This window comes from Silurus aristotelis, assembly GCF_946808225.1.
Source record: "Silurus aristotelis genome assembly, chromosome: 25".
Classification (NCBI taxonomy): Eukaryota; Metazoa; Chordata; class Actinopteri; order Siluriformes; family Siluridae; genus Silurus; species Silurus aristotelis.
This window is the reverse complement of record NC_139598.1, coordinates 13,664,246-13,680,608: the sequence shown is the minus strand read 5'-3', so window position 1 is coordinate 13,680,608 and position 16,363 is coordinate 13,664,246. Positions and strand designations below refer to the sequence as shown.

At 42.4% G+C, this 16,363-nt stretch overlaps 1 protein-coding gene across 12 annotated transcripts in view; it reads right to left on the bottom strand.

Annotated features, from left to right (window-relative positions):
- Window positions 1-222: 222 nt before the first annotated feature.
- arhgap33 (Rho GTPase activating protein 33) overlaps window positions 223-16,363 on the bottom strand; it is a 49,885-nt gene continuing 33,744 nt past the window's right edge. For 9 of the 12 annotated variants that reach the window (XM_083529780.1, XM_083529791.1, XM_083529785.1 and 6 more), the window contains 16 exons: window positions 15,311-15,388; window positions 14,935-15,016; window positions 14,780-14,845; window positions 13,081-13,230; window positions 12,891-12,993; window positions 11,863-12,007; window positions 11,649-11,731; window positions 11,370-11,477; window positions 11,057-11,202; window positions 8,623-8,779; window positions 8,403-8,542; window positions 7,643-7,717; window positions 6,801-7,540; window positions 6,504-6,681; window positions 5,568-5,929; window positions 223-5,024 (listed from right to left, as the gene is read on the bottom strand). In XM_083529780.1, coding sequence (XP_083385906.1) covers window positions 2,646-5,024; window positions 5,568-5,929; window positions 6,504-6,681; window positions 6,801-7,540; window positions 7,643-7,717; window positions 8,403-8,542; window positions 8,623-8,779; window positions 11,057-11,202; window positions 11,370-11,477; window positions 11,649-11,731; window positions 11,863-12,007; window positions 12,891-12,993; window positions 13,081-13,230; window positions 14,780-14,845; window positions 14,935-15,016; window positions 15,311-15,388 — 4,992 coding nt within the window. In that variant the 3' untranslated portion in view covers window positions 223-2,645. The remainder of the gene's footprint in view (window positions 5,025-5,567; window positions 5,930-6,503; window positions 6,682-6,800; window positions 7,541-7,642; window positions 7,718-8,402; window positions 8,543-8,622; window positions 8,780-11,056; window positions 11,203-11,369; window positions 11,478-11,648; window positions 11,732-11,862; window positions 12,008-12,890; window positions 12,994-13,080; window positions 13,231-14,779; window positions 14,846-14,934; window positions 15,017-15,310; window positions 15,389-16,363) is intronic. The other 3 variants (XM_083529784.1, XM_083529783.1, XM_083529787.1) reach the window with 1 other exon arrangement.

The window sequence follows — 16,363 nt, the reverse complement described above, 5'->3', positions numbered from 1 at the left end:
TGACCTCAAACCTACTGAACACCTTTGGCAGGAATTTTGAACGCTGACTGCACCCCAGGCAGGATTTTAATGGCTGATCCAATTATAATATTATATAATATTATATTATACTATCGGAGCTGCTGTAATAGTAAAAAAAAAAAAAAAAAACACCACAATCTGACAAAACAGATTTGAGAATTCAATAATATGTTGTCTGAAATATCACCCAAACACAGTATATGACTGATGCATCCAAGTTTTTTTTAATTCACACATTGGTAAATATTACAAAACATGGTAACTTGCCTTTTTGCAATGTGCTACAAGGCAAAAAAAAGAGACCACTGAATAGGATGTTTAGGTTTAAAGCACATAAACCAACACCCAACACACAACCTATTGTAATACATACATAGCATTTGGAGTAAAGAGTAAATTACTATGTTGTAGGAAATCTTCCTTTGTACTTCACTGCATAGATATGGATTAAAAACAAACAAAAAAAGTCAAGAGAGCCTTCACTCATTCATACACACACACATTCATACAAGTAAATTTTGTACCTTTTGTACAAAATTTGCTCACTCTTGAGCAGCAAAACAAAAATAAAATAAAATAAAATTGTGCAATGTATTCACCTTAAACATTTAGGGCCAGCTATGTAAGGACACCAGACATACTGCTAATGAGCAAGAAGCAATTAAAAGGCTCACTTATCCCTATTAACACTGACTCAAGAGGTAAATGTTCAAGTCTCGGCACGTTACGAAAAACAAGTGCTCAAGGAAAGGCATCCGTTGCTAGGAAACTAGGACAGGTGTCATCCCTGGTCCACCCAACTACGTTTTCTGGGAGAGCTACCCTCCTACCGAAATTAAACACAACTGAAAAACACGCCCACACCCATTCACTGTAAAAAGCTTAACAGCTCTGCGTACATTTTAAAGTCAGGCGTGTTTAAATTAAGGGCAGATCACCAGGAGCTCACTTGCCCTAAAGAACCCTCACATTGTCATATTGCATTACAGTAGTGTTGAGCTGCCCAACCCTGTATCTGCTGAACTAAACTTTGGCAGTATATAAAGACCACCTAATAAACTTGGCTCAAATATTTCGACAAATAAAAAAAGTCTTGAGGAGGGAAAACGGGTGTATGAGTGATTGACAGGTGTTTCAGTGTCACAATGCAATTGTAGAACTGAGAACCACTGATACACACTTGGTTGTGGTAAAAGAATCATTAAGTGAACACCTTTGTGAGAACGTTCCAACAGTTCGGGAAGGACAACGAATTCAAACGGTGTCGGAACTAGACAAACATGGGGCAAGATTTCGAGACATGTAGATTTTCACAATGAACCATCGACGGAGCTTTATTTTTGCTGGAACGGAACATTAACGTGGAAAAATATTCGCCGCTATAATGAATAAAAACCCTCTGCACACTGCATACACATTCTTCATTCTTGAACGGTCAGTTTTTCTAGGCAGCCATCAAAAATGCTCTGCCATGACTCGATTCTTTTCTTTCCGAACTCCTCCCAGAGTAGATCGATTGGTTTGAAGTTAGGTGACTGGGCAGGGTGTTTCAATACGCAACAAACGTCCTCCTTCATTTAGAAAAAAAAAAAAAAAAATTATGCCCGAAACTTTTGATGAGCTATGCAGCAAAAATTACGGTACAACTAACTGTTAGGAAGAAACCTCTTTACCTTTAATGTAATAACTGATGCACTGATTAGCATGGTTGAAAGTTCAGCTATGAAATCCCACATCCATTACTCATAGTTACATGTGCAGTACCTTCCATAAACATGGACACATGCGAGTACACACACACACACACACACACACACACACACACACACACACACACACACACACACACACACACAAATAAATGTATACAGATGCACATGGCAGTGGTTCCTTTACGTTCTTCCGTGAACGTTTCACAGGACAGAGAAGACTACTGTGACACAAGTATCCATACACGAATGAAAACACATGCCCTTTCGACTTAAACCAATGACTAAAAGCATTCCTATTCGTTTGTGATTTTCGAAACAGAGCAAAAAAAATAAAATAAAATTAAACTACCGTAAATGCTCTTTGTAATGAAGTTTAAATTAACTTAAAAGGTTAAAAGCTGTAAAAACCAAAATTTCATACTGCTACAAACAGAAGAATACTGAGGCAAAATAAAACATCTTTAGAACCAGCCAGCAGCATAAGGGTACCATCAAATTATTTTAGCATTAATAAAAAGGAAACATACTAAGCTTATTTTCCTGTACACCACACTGTACTGCCACTTAGTGTTCTAGCAATAAACTTAAACCAAGAAAGTACCTAAAGCAGAAAATCACCACCATGCAGAAATACCTGATACTCCCTTCAGAGGGACAGCAGCCACACAACTCTCTGATGCCCTCTGCTGGACAACACAGTGTCTACTGGAATGTTTACAATTCTAAGCCACTAAATGGTTCACTTCTTTGATATTTCATAACCATCTTGCCCTACCATCTCTGTCTACATTTCTTTCCTTTACTCTAAAGGTTCAGTTTTGCAGCACAGCAGTGGGGTTCTTTTAGGACATTCCTTCCCGATGGATTTCATTTCCAGTCCAAAGAATGTTACCCTTGCCATTGGTTTGTGCTTTAACAGTAACTGCGGGTCTGACCCTCTGTATGGATAGACCAATTGGGACCAGACAGACTGCCCTGCTGGTTCAAGTCCCTCTGGTTCCGAAGACCTGGAGGTCGGAGAGCAGGGTCCAGGATAACATCCCTCCTGGGAGCATTGGGATAGGGCGGAAGCACCGGACCTGCCTGGTAAGGGTACTGGTTATACAGATTAACTTCTATTTGAGCTCCATATCCTCTTGGTGTGCTTAGTGCCAAGTTTGAGAAGGCCACCAAAGGAGGAGTAGAGGAATGGGATGTGTCTGGGTGAGCTTGAAGAATATGACTGATGGAATCCTGACACTGAGGTCTTGTTGGGTACGGGTTCTGCGCTGTGCTTTCTCCCTGGGGATTTTGGATAATCTCTTGGCTTCGATAAAATTTAAGAACTTGGTCACCAGATGGCATAACATCAAAGGCTTGTCTGTACTGGCCACTGGAAGAACGACGCATGGGATCTTGGCGATGAAACACTCCTGGACTTTCTCTAGTCAGACCTTGGCTCTCAAAATTTGCCCGAGAGGATCCTGGGTTGTACGCAGGTGGTGGGCGCTTATGATGTTGGCTGGGGTATGGGTTAGGGGGGTACTCAACATGGGGTGAGGAAGATGCAGAGGATGAAGTAGCCACACTCAGACCCTCTCTTTCATCCTCCACAAGCTTTTCAATCAGAAGTGAAGCTATGTCTTTACCTGTTAGGGCCTGACTGGGTTCTGAACTCAAGCTCTGTGGATCAGAGTGGCTGCGAAAGTGTGTTGTATCAGAGGCTGTGGTCATCTCCAGTGCCTTGGGACCTGTGGCACCATCGTTTTGAGTAGCGATTTCAAAATTAGTCACAGGACCCTTTTGATCTAAAGCATTTTCTGGCAGCTCGTCCTCTATAGATGGCTCAGAAGGGTGCGTGACAGATTCTGTCCCTTGGTGGACATCTCCATCAAGGTCGGTGGTGGCCCAAGTTTTAGCATTTACTCCAGCACCTGGAGAGCTTGAGAAGGGGTAGTTCACATAAATGGGTTCGTCGTTGGAGGCTAGGTTATATAATTGTATTGGGGAGGTCTGGGATGAAAATGATTGATGGGATTTTGACGTGGATGGCTGAAGGTGGCTCAGTGATCCCTCCTCAGGTCCAGAAGTCTCAAAATAGCGATAGCACACCTTCCCATTTTCAAAGTAGGGATGCATCTGGGAAGCGGTAAGGTTGGATGAGGGTAACCGTGTGGAGCAGTGTAGACTACGCTGGTGTACAGACAGAGGTATCAGCCCCCCTGTTGGGGCCAAGCTAGTGGCAGCAGGGATGGGGTGCAATTCACTGCGGGTCAGCTTGACTGAGGAAGAAATCTGACGCTGCAGCCGAGGGTGACCGCGAGGACCTGATAGGTTGTTTTGGGATTGTCGGTGAGAATGGGAATGAGAATGGGAATGAGACAAGGAAGCATGGGAATGAGCTGAAGTCCAGGCACGTGTAGCCTCAGAGGACCAGAGCTGAGGAGCCCTGGCAGAACCTGGCACTTGTGAGTATGGAGGTGGTTGATGACCCCTAGACTGGGGCCTCTGATTGGCTGGCTCTGAAAGCCGGAAGTTGCCATCCACATCTAACCTCATATTCTGGTAGCTATGCTGAGAGTAACTTGGTGGAAGATCAGGGGCACTTATCTCATAGTATAAATTTTCCATATTGGAGGGGTCTTCAGAAGATGAGAATGCAGGTCGGATATGAGATACCTGGACCTGCTGCTGCTGCATGAGAGGTTGAGCTATTGTCACAAACTGTGCTGCCTGGCCAGCCAATCGGGATGCATGGAAGCGAGAGAGTGCATCCGACGTGCTGCTAATTCGCTCGGAAAAAGCTCTTGAAAGTGGTTGGTTAACTTGAGCCGGCCCCACCATGCGCCGAATGCGACTGGCATCCAGAGAGCGACGTGTGAAGTCTTGTCGGTCAGTCTTGGAAATTGGGGGCCTTGGTGGAGCAGACTCAAGTGGCCTGGGGGGCACTTTGGGGCGTGTGGGCTGAAAGGTGTTCATGTGAGCCAAGGGGGAGCTTTCTGACCTGGAATGCAGGAGCTGGGAATGAGCCTGGTTGGGGGATTTTGACTCTGTGCCTGATGTCTGTTGCTGAAGGTGTGGAGCAGAGAACTGCCTGCCATATGCTGGTGGTTTTCTTTGAGTAGAAACCTCACAAGCGGTAGGTGGGCTGGATTTAGGAGTTTGGTTTGGAGGAGTAGGAAGCTGTGGCTTTTGATTGTAGATGGGACTTGGCGTCTTCTCGTTGTCCCCAGAGGAACTACCAGCAGACAACTCACTATTTGATGTTCCAGAGTCAGAAACTGAGGCATCAGAGGAGAGGGTACCTGTGTCCTGCAAAACAAAGAATACATTTATGCAATATTGTGAAACAGCTGCATGCAACACAAATTTTTATTTATTTTTTTGGCTAACAATATGGTATTAAAAAGTTATGCAACTAGTTTTGTAATACGCCAACAGATGCACCGGCTTTCATAAGTCAATGGGCCAAAAGAAATCGTCCTGTATACATCGGAAGCTGTGCAACTGGTGCTATTCTGACCACATGCGTTTCTCTCATGGAAACACAATCTCACTTCCGCCCCCCCAATGGTCTCCCCAATTTAGCCTTGGCCAATTCTTTCCTGCCAGCCATTCTGCTGTAATATGACAACTAACAATCTGGGAGGCAAAAGGCTGACATGTTGGATCCGAGACACTTGAAGTCGGCAACTGGACCACTGCAACCTGCTGCTTATGGTTCATCTCATAACATAGTACTGTGCAACCCAGACATTTGCCAGTGCATGCCGTCCCAGTGTATGCTGCTATCCAGAGCGCATGGCCAATTTTCCACATGCATGAGCTCTCTCACACATCCATACATGATCACACCTGGCCCGTTGGTGATCTTGGTTCATCCTCGTCCTGTGCTGAGTCCGTAGTCTTTTCAGGAGCACTAACTTCACCATCACCCTCGGACATCCACACAGAAAGGGGACGCACAGTGGAGTATAGTTGGTCTGGATCTGAAGCGAGCATAGCTCCAGCATCAGCAGACTGGGAGCGCTGAAAATGAGTGTCGGCCTCAGGGGGACTCCCGGCCTCGCGAGGACGATAGGGAGGAGAGGCCCCCTGGCGAAGAGCTTTGTTGGCACTCTCAGTCAGTGCCAGAGCCATGAGGCGTGCTGGGTTTTTAGGCGGTGGAGGAGGGGGCTTTTGGTAGGGCAAGGGAGCACCAGTGGGACCAATAATACCTGAAAAATAAACAGAGCATTGCACAGTTAGAAATCCAATGATTTTAAGATGCAGGGACAACATTGACCAAAATTCATGTTTAATCTGGCACTTATTTCAGGGATGCAATAAATCTTATTGCATTTAGGCATAACTATGATAGTAGATTTTTCAACCCTGCAAAGCAAAGAAAATAATAATCATTACACTAATTATTATTAGACACTAGACCTAATTTACACATGTAACATTGTAATCTATCAAATTTTTCAAGACTGGAAACTTTCCATGGAAATCAACAGGAATAAACTGAATTTACAAAATTGCAGGTTAGCCTAGAACTTAAATGTAGTTGAAAAAAAAAAAAAAAACAACCAGATTTAATGCAATTTCAGTTGTATATCTACCCTGCACATTCATCAATTATATGCACACAGGACACTTACTGCAGGGCTATTAAGGCCATAACATAACACAGATCATTTCATGCATCCTACACACAAAATAATGTCAAAATCTTCCGCCTCTTTGTAACCCTATCCAGAACAAACAACTAGGTATTAGCCTGGAACACAGGGCACTGACTATACTCACTGGGGCCTCTGATCTTGTCATGGCCAAACTTGCTGCTTAACTCCTGTTGGCAGCTCTCTGTAAGCTGGAAGTCACACGACTTCAGCAGCATAGATATCATTTGGGGTGGCTGGGCGGGTCCACCACCTGGGTTCCCGGACTGCAATTCGCCAGCTCGCCCGCCAATCATTTCCAGCACCTGAAAAGTCATGAGTCCTTTCGATGACTATTGCATAAACTGTGTATATATATGCCTTTATAACTGAATTAATATCAAAACCAGGATATGTTACACGAATCCCTATGAATAAAATTTACCTTGGCAGGTACACTGATGGCAATGGGGTCAGATATGTCCATTGGGGGCGACTTTGGTGATTTCGGTGAAAGGGCGTGCACCACCTTTTTTGTAAATGAACGCCTTTCCTGTGGCGGTTGAGCAGTGGGTACAGGAGCTGGAGTGGCTGTGGGCTGGCTTTGGGAGGGACTAAGGTTGGGATCTCCAGGTTGGGTGGTGATGGAGGAATTAACAGCAGGTGGTCTATGCTGACAGAACACCTGCTGGGTTGGGGCAGCTGCAGCCAAAATCAAACTCCTACGTGCTGCTGCTTCTGACTGGTTGAGAACAGAGTCTGGGTCTTCTGTAATTGAACGCTGGCTTCCGGAACGAGCGTGCCCATGGCGACTCAGATAGCGATAAGGAGAAGGCGTGGCCGCAGACGGAGATTCAATCTCCCCAGGGGCAACAGGGCCACTGCTCCCCATTCCAATTGGTCCCTCTTCAGGAAAAGTGGGGCTAAAGTCGGCAATGTCCTCAGCCATCCAAGACATGGTGGGGTCCTGTGAGAAATCGGGTAGCATGTAGACCCCCTCCTCATCATCGTCTTCCTCCTCATTAGCGTCTCGGGCCTCGTCAGGCAGCAAGCTGTCGTACGAACGGCTTGGCGGGATTTGCGAAGGAACTGCCTGGGCAAGGAGCTGAGGGTCCATGGAGGCTGCCAGGGAGAGACCATCACTGCTGGAGCGAGGTCTCCGTAAGTGCTGCAGCTTCCCCTGACCTGGGAATAAGAGATAGTGTATGTCTGTGTCCCAGTCTGTGATGACTATAATGAGCTGAGATCACATCAACATGGTTTTTGTGTAGGACAATTTGTTCTAACCTGCTCCACTGTGTTGGGAAGAAAGAGACTCCTCACTCTTCGCTGACCTCAGGGTTACACTGTCCACTCTGCAACCTAAAACATCATATAACCATAGGCATTGGCACACTGATGCTTCTGTTTAAACACTGACAAGTCAGCATATTATACACCTCATGGCTTCGCTTTAATTTAGAACCTATAATCAGAATTTATTGTATAGACTATTTAACTTATAGGGTAAAGAATTGTACAGCAATGATTATTTTTAAACATTAAAAGGAATATTTACACCAACCAGGCAACTTTATGACCACTTACAGGTGACGTGAATAACACCAAGTAAGGATTTGAGCGAGTTTGACGAGGACCAAATTGTGACGGCTAGACGACTGGGTTAGAGCATCTCCAAAACTGCAGCTTTTGTGGAATGTTCCTGGTTTGCAGTGGTCAGTATCTATCAAAAGTGGTCCATGGAAGGAACAGTGGTGAACCGGTGACAAGGTCATTGGGCGTCAAGGCTCATTAATGCACATGGGGACCGAAGGCTGGCCTGATTAAACAGATGAGAAACTGTAACTCAAATTGCTGAAGAAGATAATGCTGTTAATTCTCGACGGGTCACGACCGTTTTGGCAGCGAAAGGGGGACCATCACAATATTAGGCCGGTGGTCATAATGTCATGCCTGATCGGTCAACATAATATAAGAAATGTATTTTTTGCTAATGCCAAAAGCTAACTTGAAGTGATCCTTCAAGTTATTTGGGTTTCTTCTGTACCTGCGTGAGAGGTGGAGGGCTGGAACAGCGAGGTGATCCGGATGGGCTTACGACGGCCTGAGCCTGCAGGCTTTCCAATAGCAAAGAATGTCTTCCAGCTCCCTCCAGCTGTCTTCCGGACCTTCGGCCCTCTTTTCCTTCTAGACAAAATTAGGGATTCAACTTAAATGTTCTAGAAGAATAGTAGCTTGTATTAAGTGGCAAATATGAATTATTTTACCTGTGAGTAGGAAGATCTAGCACTGTATGGAAGCGATCCTGTAGGGGGTGAGAAGATCCTTGAAGGAGCAGTGGAGCCTGGGAACGAGCCTGAGCCTCCTCCAAAGACAGCAGCCTAGTGGATACAAAGGACTTGGGCCTGGTCAGGGACTGTCGAGCTAGAGAGAAACGGAGAGGAGTGGAAATCAGATGCAATCAAAGTGGATATTGTGAAGTCTGTGGCGAAAAGCAACAGCTGGAACAGCTGGAACGGAAGCTGATTTCATCCTTGAAAGGAAAAGATAGAGAGTGAATCATAGGGAAGCTTAAGAAAGTGTGGACACATCAAGATGATCACATATGACTGCACATAAGCTTTTTTAGAGTTCTTTAACATAGCGGGCAGACGTACAAAACCAGGATGTCCAGTTGTCTAACCAGGATGCTAAAAGTTTACACTCAAAGCTTGCATAAACACTGAACGTCAGCACAATTTCTGCTTGCTGTGGTACGCACAGAAATAGCAAAGGGCTTTAAAACAGTCTGCTTAGTGATGCTTAAGTGAAATTCTTTAAAAAAAAAATATATATATTTTTAAATCAGTAATGCACAATTAAGCAAAGCTGACATACATAAAGCAGACATTAAACTGAGATATAAATGATTTACCTTACTTGTTTGTCTCAAAAACACCAAAACTGAACACTGACCAACACCATTTCCCACTGATTTCTGAAATAAAACTTCTTAATTCAGCTGAAAACTCTAAATAGAAAGAACAGCAATACAACAAGCTGACTGGAGCCAAATATTTACAAACTGGTGAAAAATGAATTTATTTCTCTTTCATGCCTTTGCTTTTTCAGACTGTACAGTACAAACATAAATCATTCTTTACAAATGAGCCAAGATGGTAATGCTTGTAATGCTTGGAACTCTTCAGGTGTAAATATTTGACGAATCAAAAATCACATAAAAAAAAAAAATACAAATAATAAAACACTAGAAAATGCTGTTCTCTGCACCATGAAGAAAACACAGCATGAAGGGTATCTGAGGCATTATTATGGCCACCAAGTCCAAACTCCGCAAGGTTTCATATGACAGAGAAACGGCGCTGGTCTGCATCAAGGTCTGCAAAGGTGGTCACAGGTTCTGGGGCTTCCCCACGTGCCTCCTGCAGACTAACCAATCGTGTTCTTGGAAGCCGGTGTGGGGGCTTTCGCTCTGTGCCTCGTGCTGTTATGGAAACACACAGACTGCAACTACCTGTTTCACCATATACTACCACAAAAAGTTCTGCTTTAGTATACAACAGATGGAAAGATGTGAATTTTTTATTTAAACCCAGAAAAAACTGATCAAATGTTAAAAACGCTCTAACTATATGGTTTTGTTAAACTTGTACAATGAAATAGATCCAGTACTGCATGTTATATAATAGTCTGCATGTTCGCATTGACTGGTTTCCTAAAAATAAACCAGAGCTGCACAATATCGCAGGAATGAGCAATTAAATATGCAACATACATGCTTGATGTCCTATTGAGGAAAAGAAAGCATTTATGTAACTTCTAAATCGAGCTATATATAAACGAATTATCAACGGCTAGGAAAAAAAAAAAAAGAAGATCCGCTTAACATGTAATTAGGAAACGTTTACAACTGCTGTCTTACTCACTGTATGCAATTGTGAATGAATGTTAATGTGGTTTCTTATAAGGCAGTGCATTCATTTACAACTGTGATTAAACTGATCTGAATTAACAGTCGTTCAACTGTTCAAATGCACAACTTCCAGCCAATCAGAATCAAGTATTTAGGTGGACCTTGCTATAATTAAGTGACGATCCAAAAAAAATAAAAATTGCAGAGTTGCATTAAATGCATTCAAATCGTGTCACCCATGAATTATTATATATAATTATACATTATATATATATTATTAAATCTCAATAATACAAAGCCTAAAACACTTCCTGTGTATTAACAACTAGTAAAGCTACCACATACTTACATATATTACATTACATCAAGCACACATAGTTTATCCCCCTCACACACCAGCACTGCGGTATCTTGCGAGGGTTTAAACCAGGCATGCGTGTTTCTCTGCATCTATTTGTCTCTCACCATTTTGATCTACTGCACGCACCCTTTAATAACGAGCACGGATTCTTGCCTTCATACACGTCCCACGAAACGGTCACATGACCAGTCTAATCTCTGCTATTTACAACAATGAAAAATCTTTTATTATAAATTAGTTTTTTTGAGTAAGTATATAACATTCCTGTACTGCAAGCAATATGCCCACCTACATTCATGATATTCTGATATATTATTCAGACCTAGAGGTTCTGTATATTTTAGACTGAAATCACCTTTTGAAATGAATTTTTTCACAGAAATAAAGACGCATGGCTTAGAGGTGTTCCGATTCGAGTGAAACGTACCTGCAGCAAACCGTCCCGCGGATGTAAACGAATCGCTGAAGAGCACTTCCACGTTAGTGAGTAAGAACTCCACCACTACTGACTGGATGCGCACCTCTTTGAAGGGGTCAGCACCGTTGAGCCCTGCTGCCTCGATCTCCTTAGATCTATCGCACACAACAAAAAGGTACAGATCAGGATGAGTTTCACTTTTTTTTTTTTTTTTTTTTTTACCCCAAACAATATTAAACTGATGTAAACAAAATAAGTCGGATAAAACGATTACAGAAATATACTCAGAATGTTGGTATGGTGGATGCAGAAAATGTTTAACCTGAGCAGGTTTGGAGCCCAGACAATGGCCAGGTTCTTAATGTGCATGTTGGTCTCTTCACTAAGGGTGGCTAGACGAGCCAGGTGCTTTATGAGGTACTCGAGAGTCCTGAGAGACACATGCATCATCATGATTAACGTCATCAACAATACAATGGCAAACAGTGAGAATGTCACTAGAGGAGGTTATTTTTTCCATATTCTTAGCTAAAATATTTTCAGAAAGAAAAAAAAAAGAAAAGGATTTCTACATTGTCGAAATTCAGCTCCAGCAATCTACCTGTAGTGCGGAGGAGGAAGCTGCTGAATGACATCGTGCACTCGCACTACGCGCTCATCCTCGGTCATCTCCCCCATGCAATCCTACGAAGAAAAAAACAAAAAAAAAAAACAACGCAAACAAACTGGATCAGCAATCAGACGCTAAGCTTCAACAGAAACGGATTCGAAATAAAACAAAACTGAAAGAATTAAAAAAAAAAGTACAAACTCACAGCAAAACTGTCGTAGAGCTGGTAGGTGAGAAGCGGATTGGGCAGCTCTCGGAAGTAGAGCTTGCACAGGGATCCTACGCAGTGAATGTCCTGCATGTACATGTCTTTCGTCAGGTCTGGAACATTCTCGCTGTCGAATTCGTGCCTGGAAACCAGTCAGCAAATAATTTAAAGAGTTTTTCTTTTTTCTTAAAACCTAAATCAAAATAGAGCAGATTTTGGATAGAGAATGGGACTGACCCATTTTAATCCGAACTTGAATTTATAGCCACGTGACTCATTAAATAGGTGACCCATAACATGCATGGATATAAATACAAGGCTGCCTGTGGTGTAATAATTACATTACAAATACCAACCCTTTATCACCAAACATATAGAGAAGACACACAGTATGGAAGATTCAGGTTTTAAAAAATTAGACGTATATGTAGGAGCCTGGGAAAACACTTCACATGGGCAAAATCTATTTTTCTTTGTATAGTATAGAATGAATTAATAGTGGATTAATTCAACTTCTGTTCTACTGGCAACATTTCTTTTCAGTCCTGTTTTCTCTACTGTCTTCTATAATTTGTATGTAGGCACTCTTTTTCTCATGCAATGGCACAAATGTTTCATGGACGGTTCAGGAGCCCAAAAGTGACTTGTGTATCCGGGATTTGAACTCGCGTCCAGCAGCTCCAAAGTCTAATAGCGTAACCACTAAATTTCCACCTCCTCCTTATCAGGCTTATGACTATTTTGCGATTGCGATGACATGCTTTGCATCACACGTGCAGGCAGCAAATGCAGCATTTGATAAAGTGGCTTCTTAAACAAAATGCCCACAATGTGACTGTTAAAGCAGTTTACAGCAGAGATGTCAAAATACTCTATAACCAAAAAACTAAACAAAACAAAGAATTCAGCTGCAGTGTTAACCAACGGGTTTTCCCCAGACAGTGAAAAACTCAAATTCAGTCAATTCCAAGCAACTTGAACCACCACACATTTTCTTGAAGTGTTACTTTTTCTCATAGACAAACCTCAGTTTCTGAATGTTGGAGGAAATCCCAGAATGCCTGTAGATGCCGTCTACGATGCCGTGCTTCTCGATAAACTCGGAGCAGGTTTTCAAGACCTGGGGAACTAAAATGTCAGAAAACACATACAAGTCTGAATAAACCAATACGAGCTTGTATTGAAAGTCACGTTTGTGTCCGTGTGACTCGATACCGTCTAGTCCGGAGTTGAGAAGGTGTTCTCCCAGGTCGCAGCCGAAAACCCGCTCCTTCAGGATGCCCCTCTGCTTCAGCTTCTGCTTGCTTGGTCTGGATTTCATAAAGGCTCGCAGGAATCCCATCAGCTTGCCATGCTTCTTTGAAACTACCACAAGGGGGCGACAAAGGAATAATAAAACAAACGAGCATTTTCTTTTTCACTTTTGGCTTTCTACTGTAGAACATGATGAAAAGTGTAAAAGAAATGCTGACAGTTGAAATGCACATAATGTCAGGGTTAGATGTCTGTATGTAGAGTGTGTATGTATAATGCGATCATTATACATCCGATAGTGATACTGCAGACGTTGTGTTAATCCATGTCAGCCACTGGTAGTTAAGGTGTCCACAAAGCACGATTAAAAAGAATTTTATCCTAAAATGCCAACACCGAATAAATACAACAGGCAAGCGTTTTATTTAGACAGTGGTTCCTGGCCTTCCTGTTTGTTAATAGCAATTTTGGGTGAATAATCCCCGACTATCAGTGCAATGTGTGTTGGGGGGGGAATCATCCAAACAACAGCTTCTCATTTATACATCGAGATGCCTGAGCAGAGGGAAACAGTCACGACGTTTCAAAATGATTTATGCCCACTCCACTCGGCCGCCCACTCCTGCTCGCCACGCAATCTGCTCGTTGTATAAATGGCTTAAATCCTAGTAACACACTTCGGTTGGGTTTAAGGACAAAACAAAAACGTTAGCGAACGCCAAAGGACAGCCTTGTTTTGTAATAGAAAGGAGGAGTGTTAATTTCCACTCGAAAGGTGTTACCGGTGAGTCTTAGGAACCATGGCCGAAAAACTGAGAAAGAGATACAGAGAAAGAAGACAAGACAGTCTGAAGATATAGCACAGTGCTCAGAGAAAAAAAAAGGACTTAAGGTCGTAAAATTTAGGTCTTAAAATCACAGCATTGAGACAACACTGGTGTTAACAAGTGCTAAATGGCTTATAACATATTTGTCCATGTTTATTTAATAAAACTGTTAAATCGCACACAAAACAACCATTTCGCACCCATGGGTGCATGTGCTTTAGCATCGAGTAGCATTTTTAAAGAAATACTTCCGTTGTCTATAGTTCTCCAGAATTGCCTGGAATCTTTTTGAGGAAACATTCTTGCTCTCATTTCCCTACATCTTTTTTTCTGTTGGTTGTTTCCTGTTGGTATCATGCTTTTCCACAGACATAGGTAAATTCATTCATCTTCAGTAACTTTAGCATGACGTGTGTTTGGGAGGTGGAAAGAAACCAGAGAACCCAGTGGAGACCAATGCGATCAGAGAGAGTACATTTGAAATCCTTTATAAGCAGGAAGTCAAGCTGAGGATCGAATCGGGGACCCTGGAGCTGTGGGGCAACGAATTGCCAAAGTGCCAGACTTCAATTAGTCTCCTTCGTCTTGCGCAACATCGATGAATCGACTGAAGCCTTGCCCAGATTAGCTTTTCAACTGGCTGATGTGTGGCCACATGATATCCTTTTACAAAACTCTAGTAAACGACCATCCATCATTCTGATCGGGTTTGTTTTTGACGGATATCAAAATTGTGAAATTGTAAATATGGAGCAGTAGAACGATAAAGTGCCTCAACAACTTGCAAAATGATTTACCAAAGTTTAGTTAGAAATACCAGATATTACAAATACCTGATGTGGGAGAAGATGGACCAGGCACACTGGTGACTCCTGGTCTTGAGCTGCCAGCATCACACTCTGTTAGAACAACAAAGACATATCGTAATTGTCTACAAAAAGATGAATGAAGTTTATGAAATGGCTGAATAAAGAATAGTGAGCAGTACCCATCTTGGCAGCGGGAGTGCTGACGGACTGAGGGATTTTGTCATTGATCAGCTCTACACACTCACTGGGGAAAAAACCGACCTATAGAATAAAATGAACCAGGGTTATGGTGTTTCTACTGTTTAAGAAGTTTTCACACAAACAATATAATAAATAAACGTACAATGTAAAATCTAAAAATTTTATATTTTAATATCTACTACAAAGTCTTCATGCATGCTGTTATTTCTGTTCTTATTGGAAATCACATAAGGTGTGTTTTCACATACTTGACGGCCGAACAATTGTGTGTGTTAATGTTGTCCTACAATATTTTCTTCTTTATAGGTGGATAGTAAACCAGGGAGGATCTAAGAATACAAATGCTTTAGGTACCTGAAAGCCATGTTTTCCTCTCCACCAGGTGGTCTCCTCTTTGGGTGGCATATCAATCACAGACAAAATATCACCGACCTTCAAAACCAGAGAATTGCTCAGTTAGAGCCGTTTAGGTTATAGGTGAATGTTTGCACGTCAGCTAAGACGCTGAACTAATCGAGTGGAGACGTTTTTTTGTAAACTACAAATCTGCAATTTGTACAGCTGCATGTGTGGTATAAACCAAATCATACAAACGTCTTTAATGTTTCAATGTTTGTACGCATGATTGTGGAACTTGCAGACAAAACACAACACCCAACTATCCAGCCACAACATCTGAGCTGAGCCACAACATGCTTCACTACACGCCAGGTCCTGCCCGGGAACGTATCGCTGACCCAGATAACGAACTAAACAACAACAAAAAAAAAAACAATGTCCACTTTTGCCAGAAAGTGACAGTGGATGAGTTTTAGCAAGAAAGAAAAAGAAAGATTGAAGGAAGAAAAACAAAGTGGACAAAGATTTTGGAGGGAAAAACAAGAAAAAGGAAAGGAATGGAGAAGGATGCAAAAGATAGATGGATAGATAGATAAAGAGAGAGAGAGAAAGAGAAGAAAGACATGCATTTACACAGAGTTAAGTCCAAACTATAAAGTATAGGAAAGAGAGACAAAGACAGAGAGAGGTAAAGTGAGACCAATATGGGACCGAATAAAAAAAAGAAAGGAGAAGAAGGAGGAGCAAAAAGACAGATGGAGTGTCAGAGTAAAAGACAGTGACAGTAAGTAAAAAAAAAAAGAATGCAAGACAGAGAGATAGAGTGCGAGAAAAAGAGCCAAGAAAGAACAAAAAGACATGGGGTGTATAGGAAAGTGAATGAAAGAAAGGTAAATGCACAAAGACAGGGAGAGAAAGAAAGGAAGGTATAGTAGGAGGCAGAGACAGACATATAGACATAGAGAGCGCGAGAGAGAGAGAGAGAGAGAGAGAGAGAGAGAGAGAGAGACAGAGAGAGAGAGAGAGAGAGAGAGAGAGAGAGAGAGAGAGAGAGAGAGAGAGAGAGAG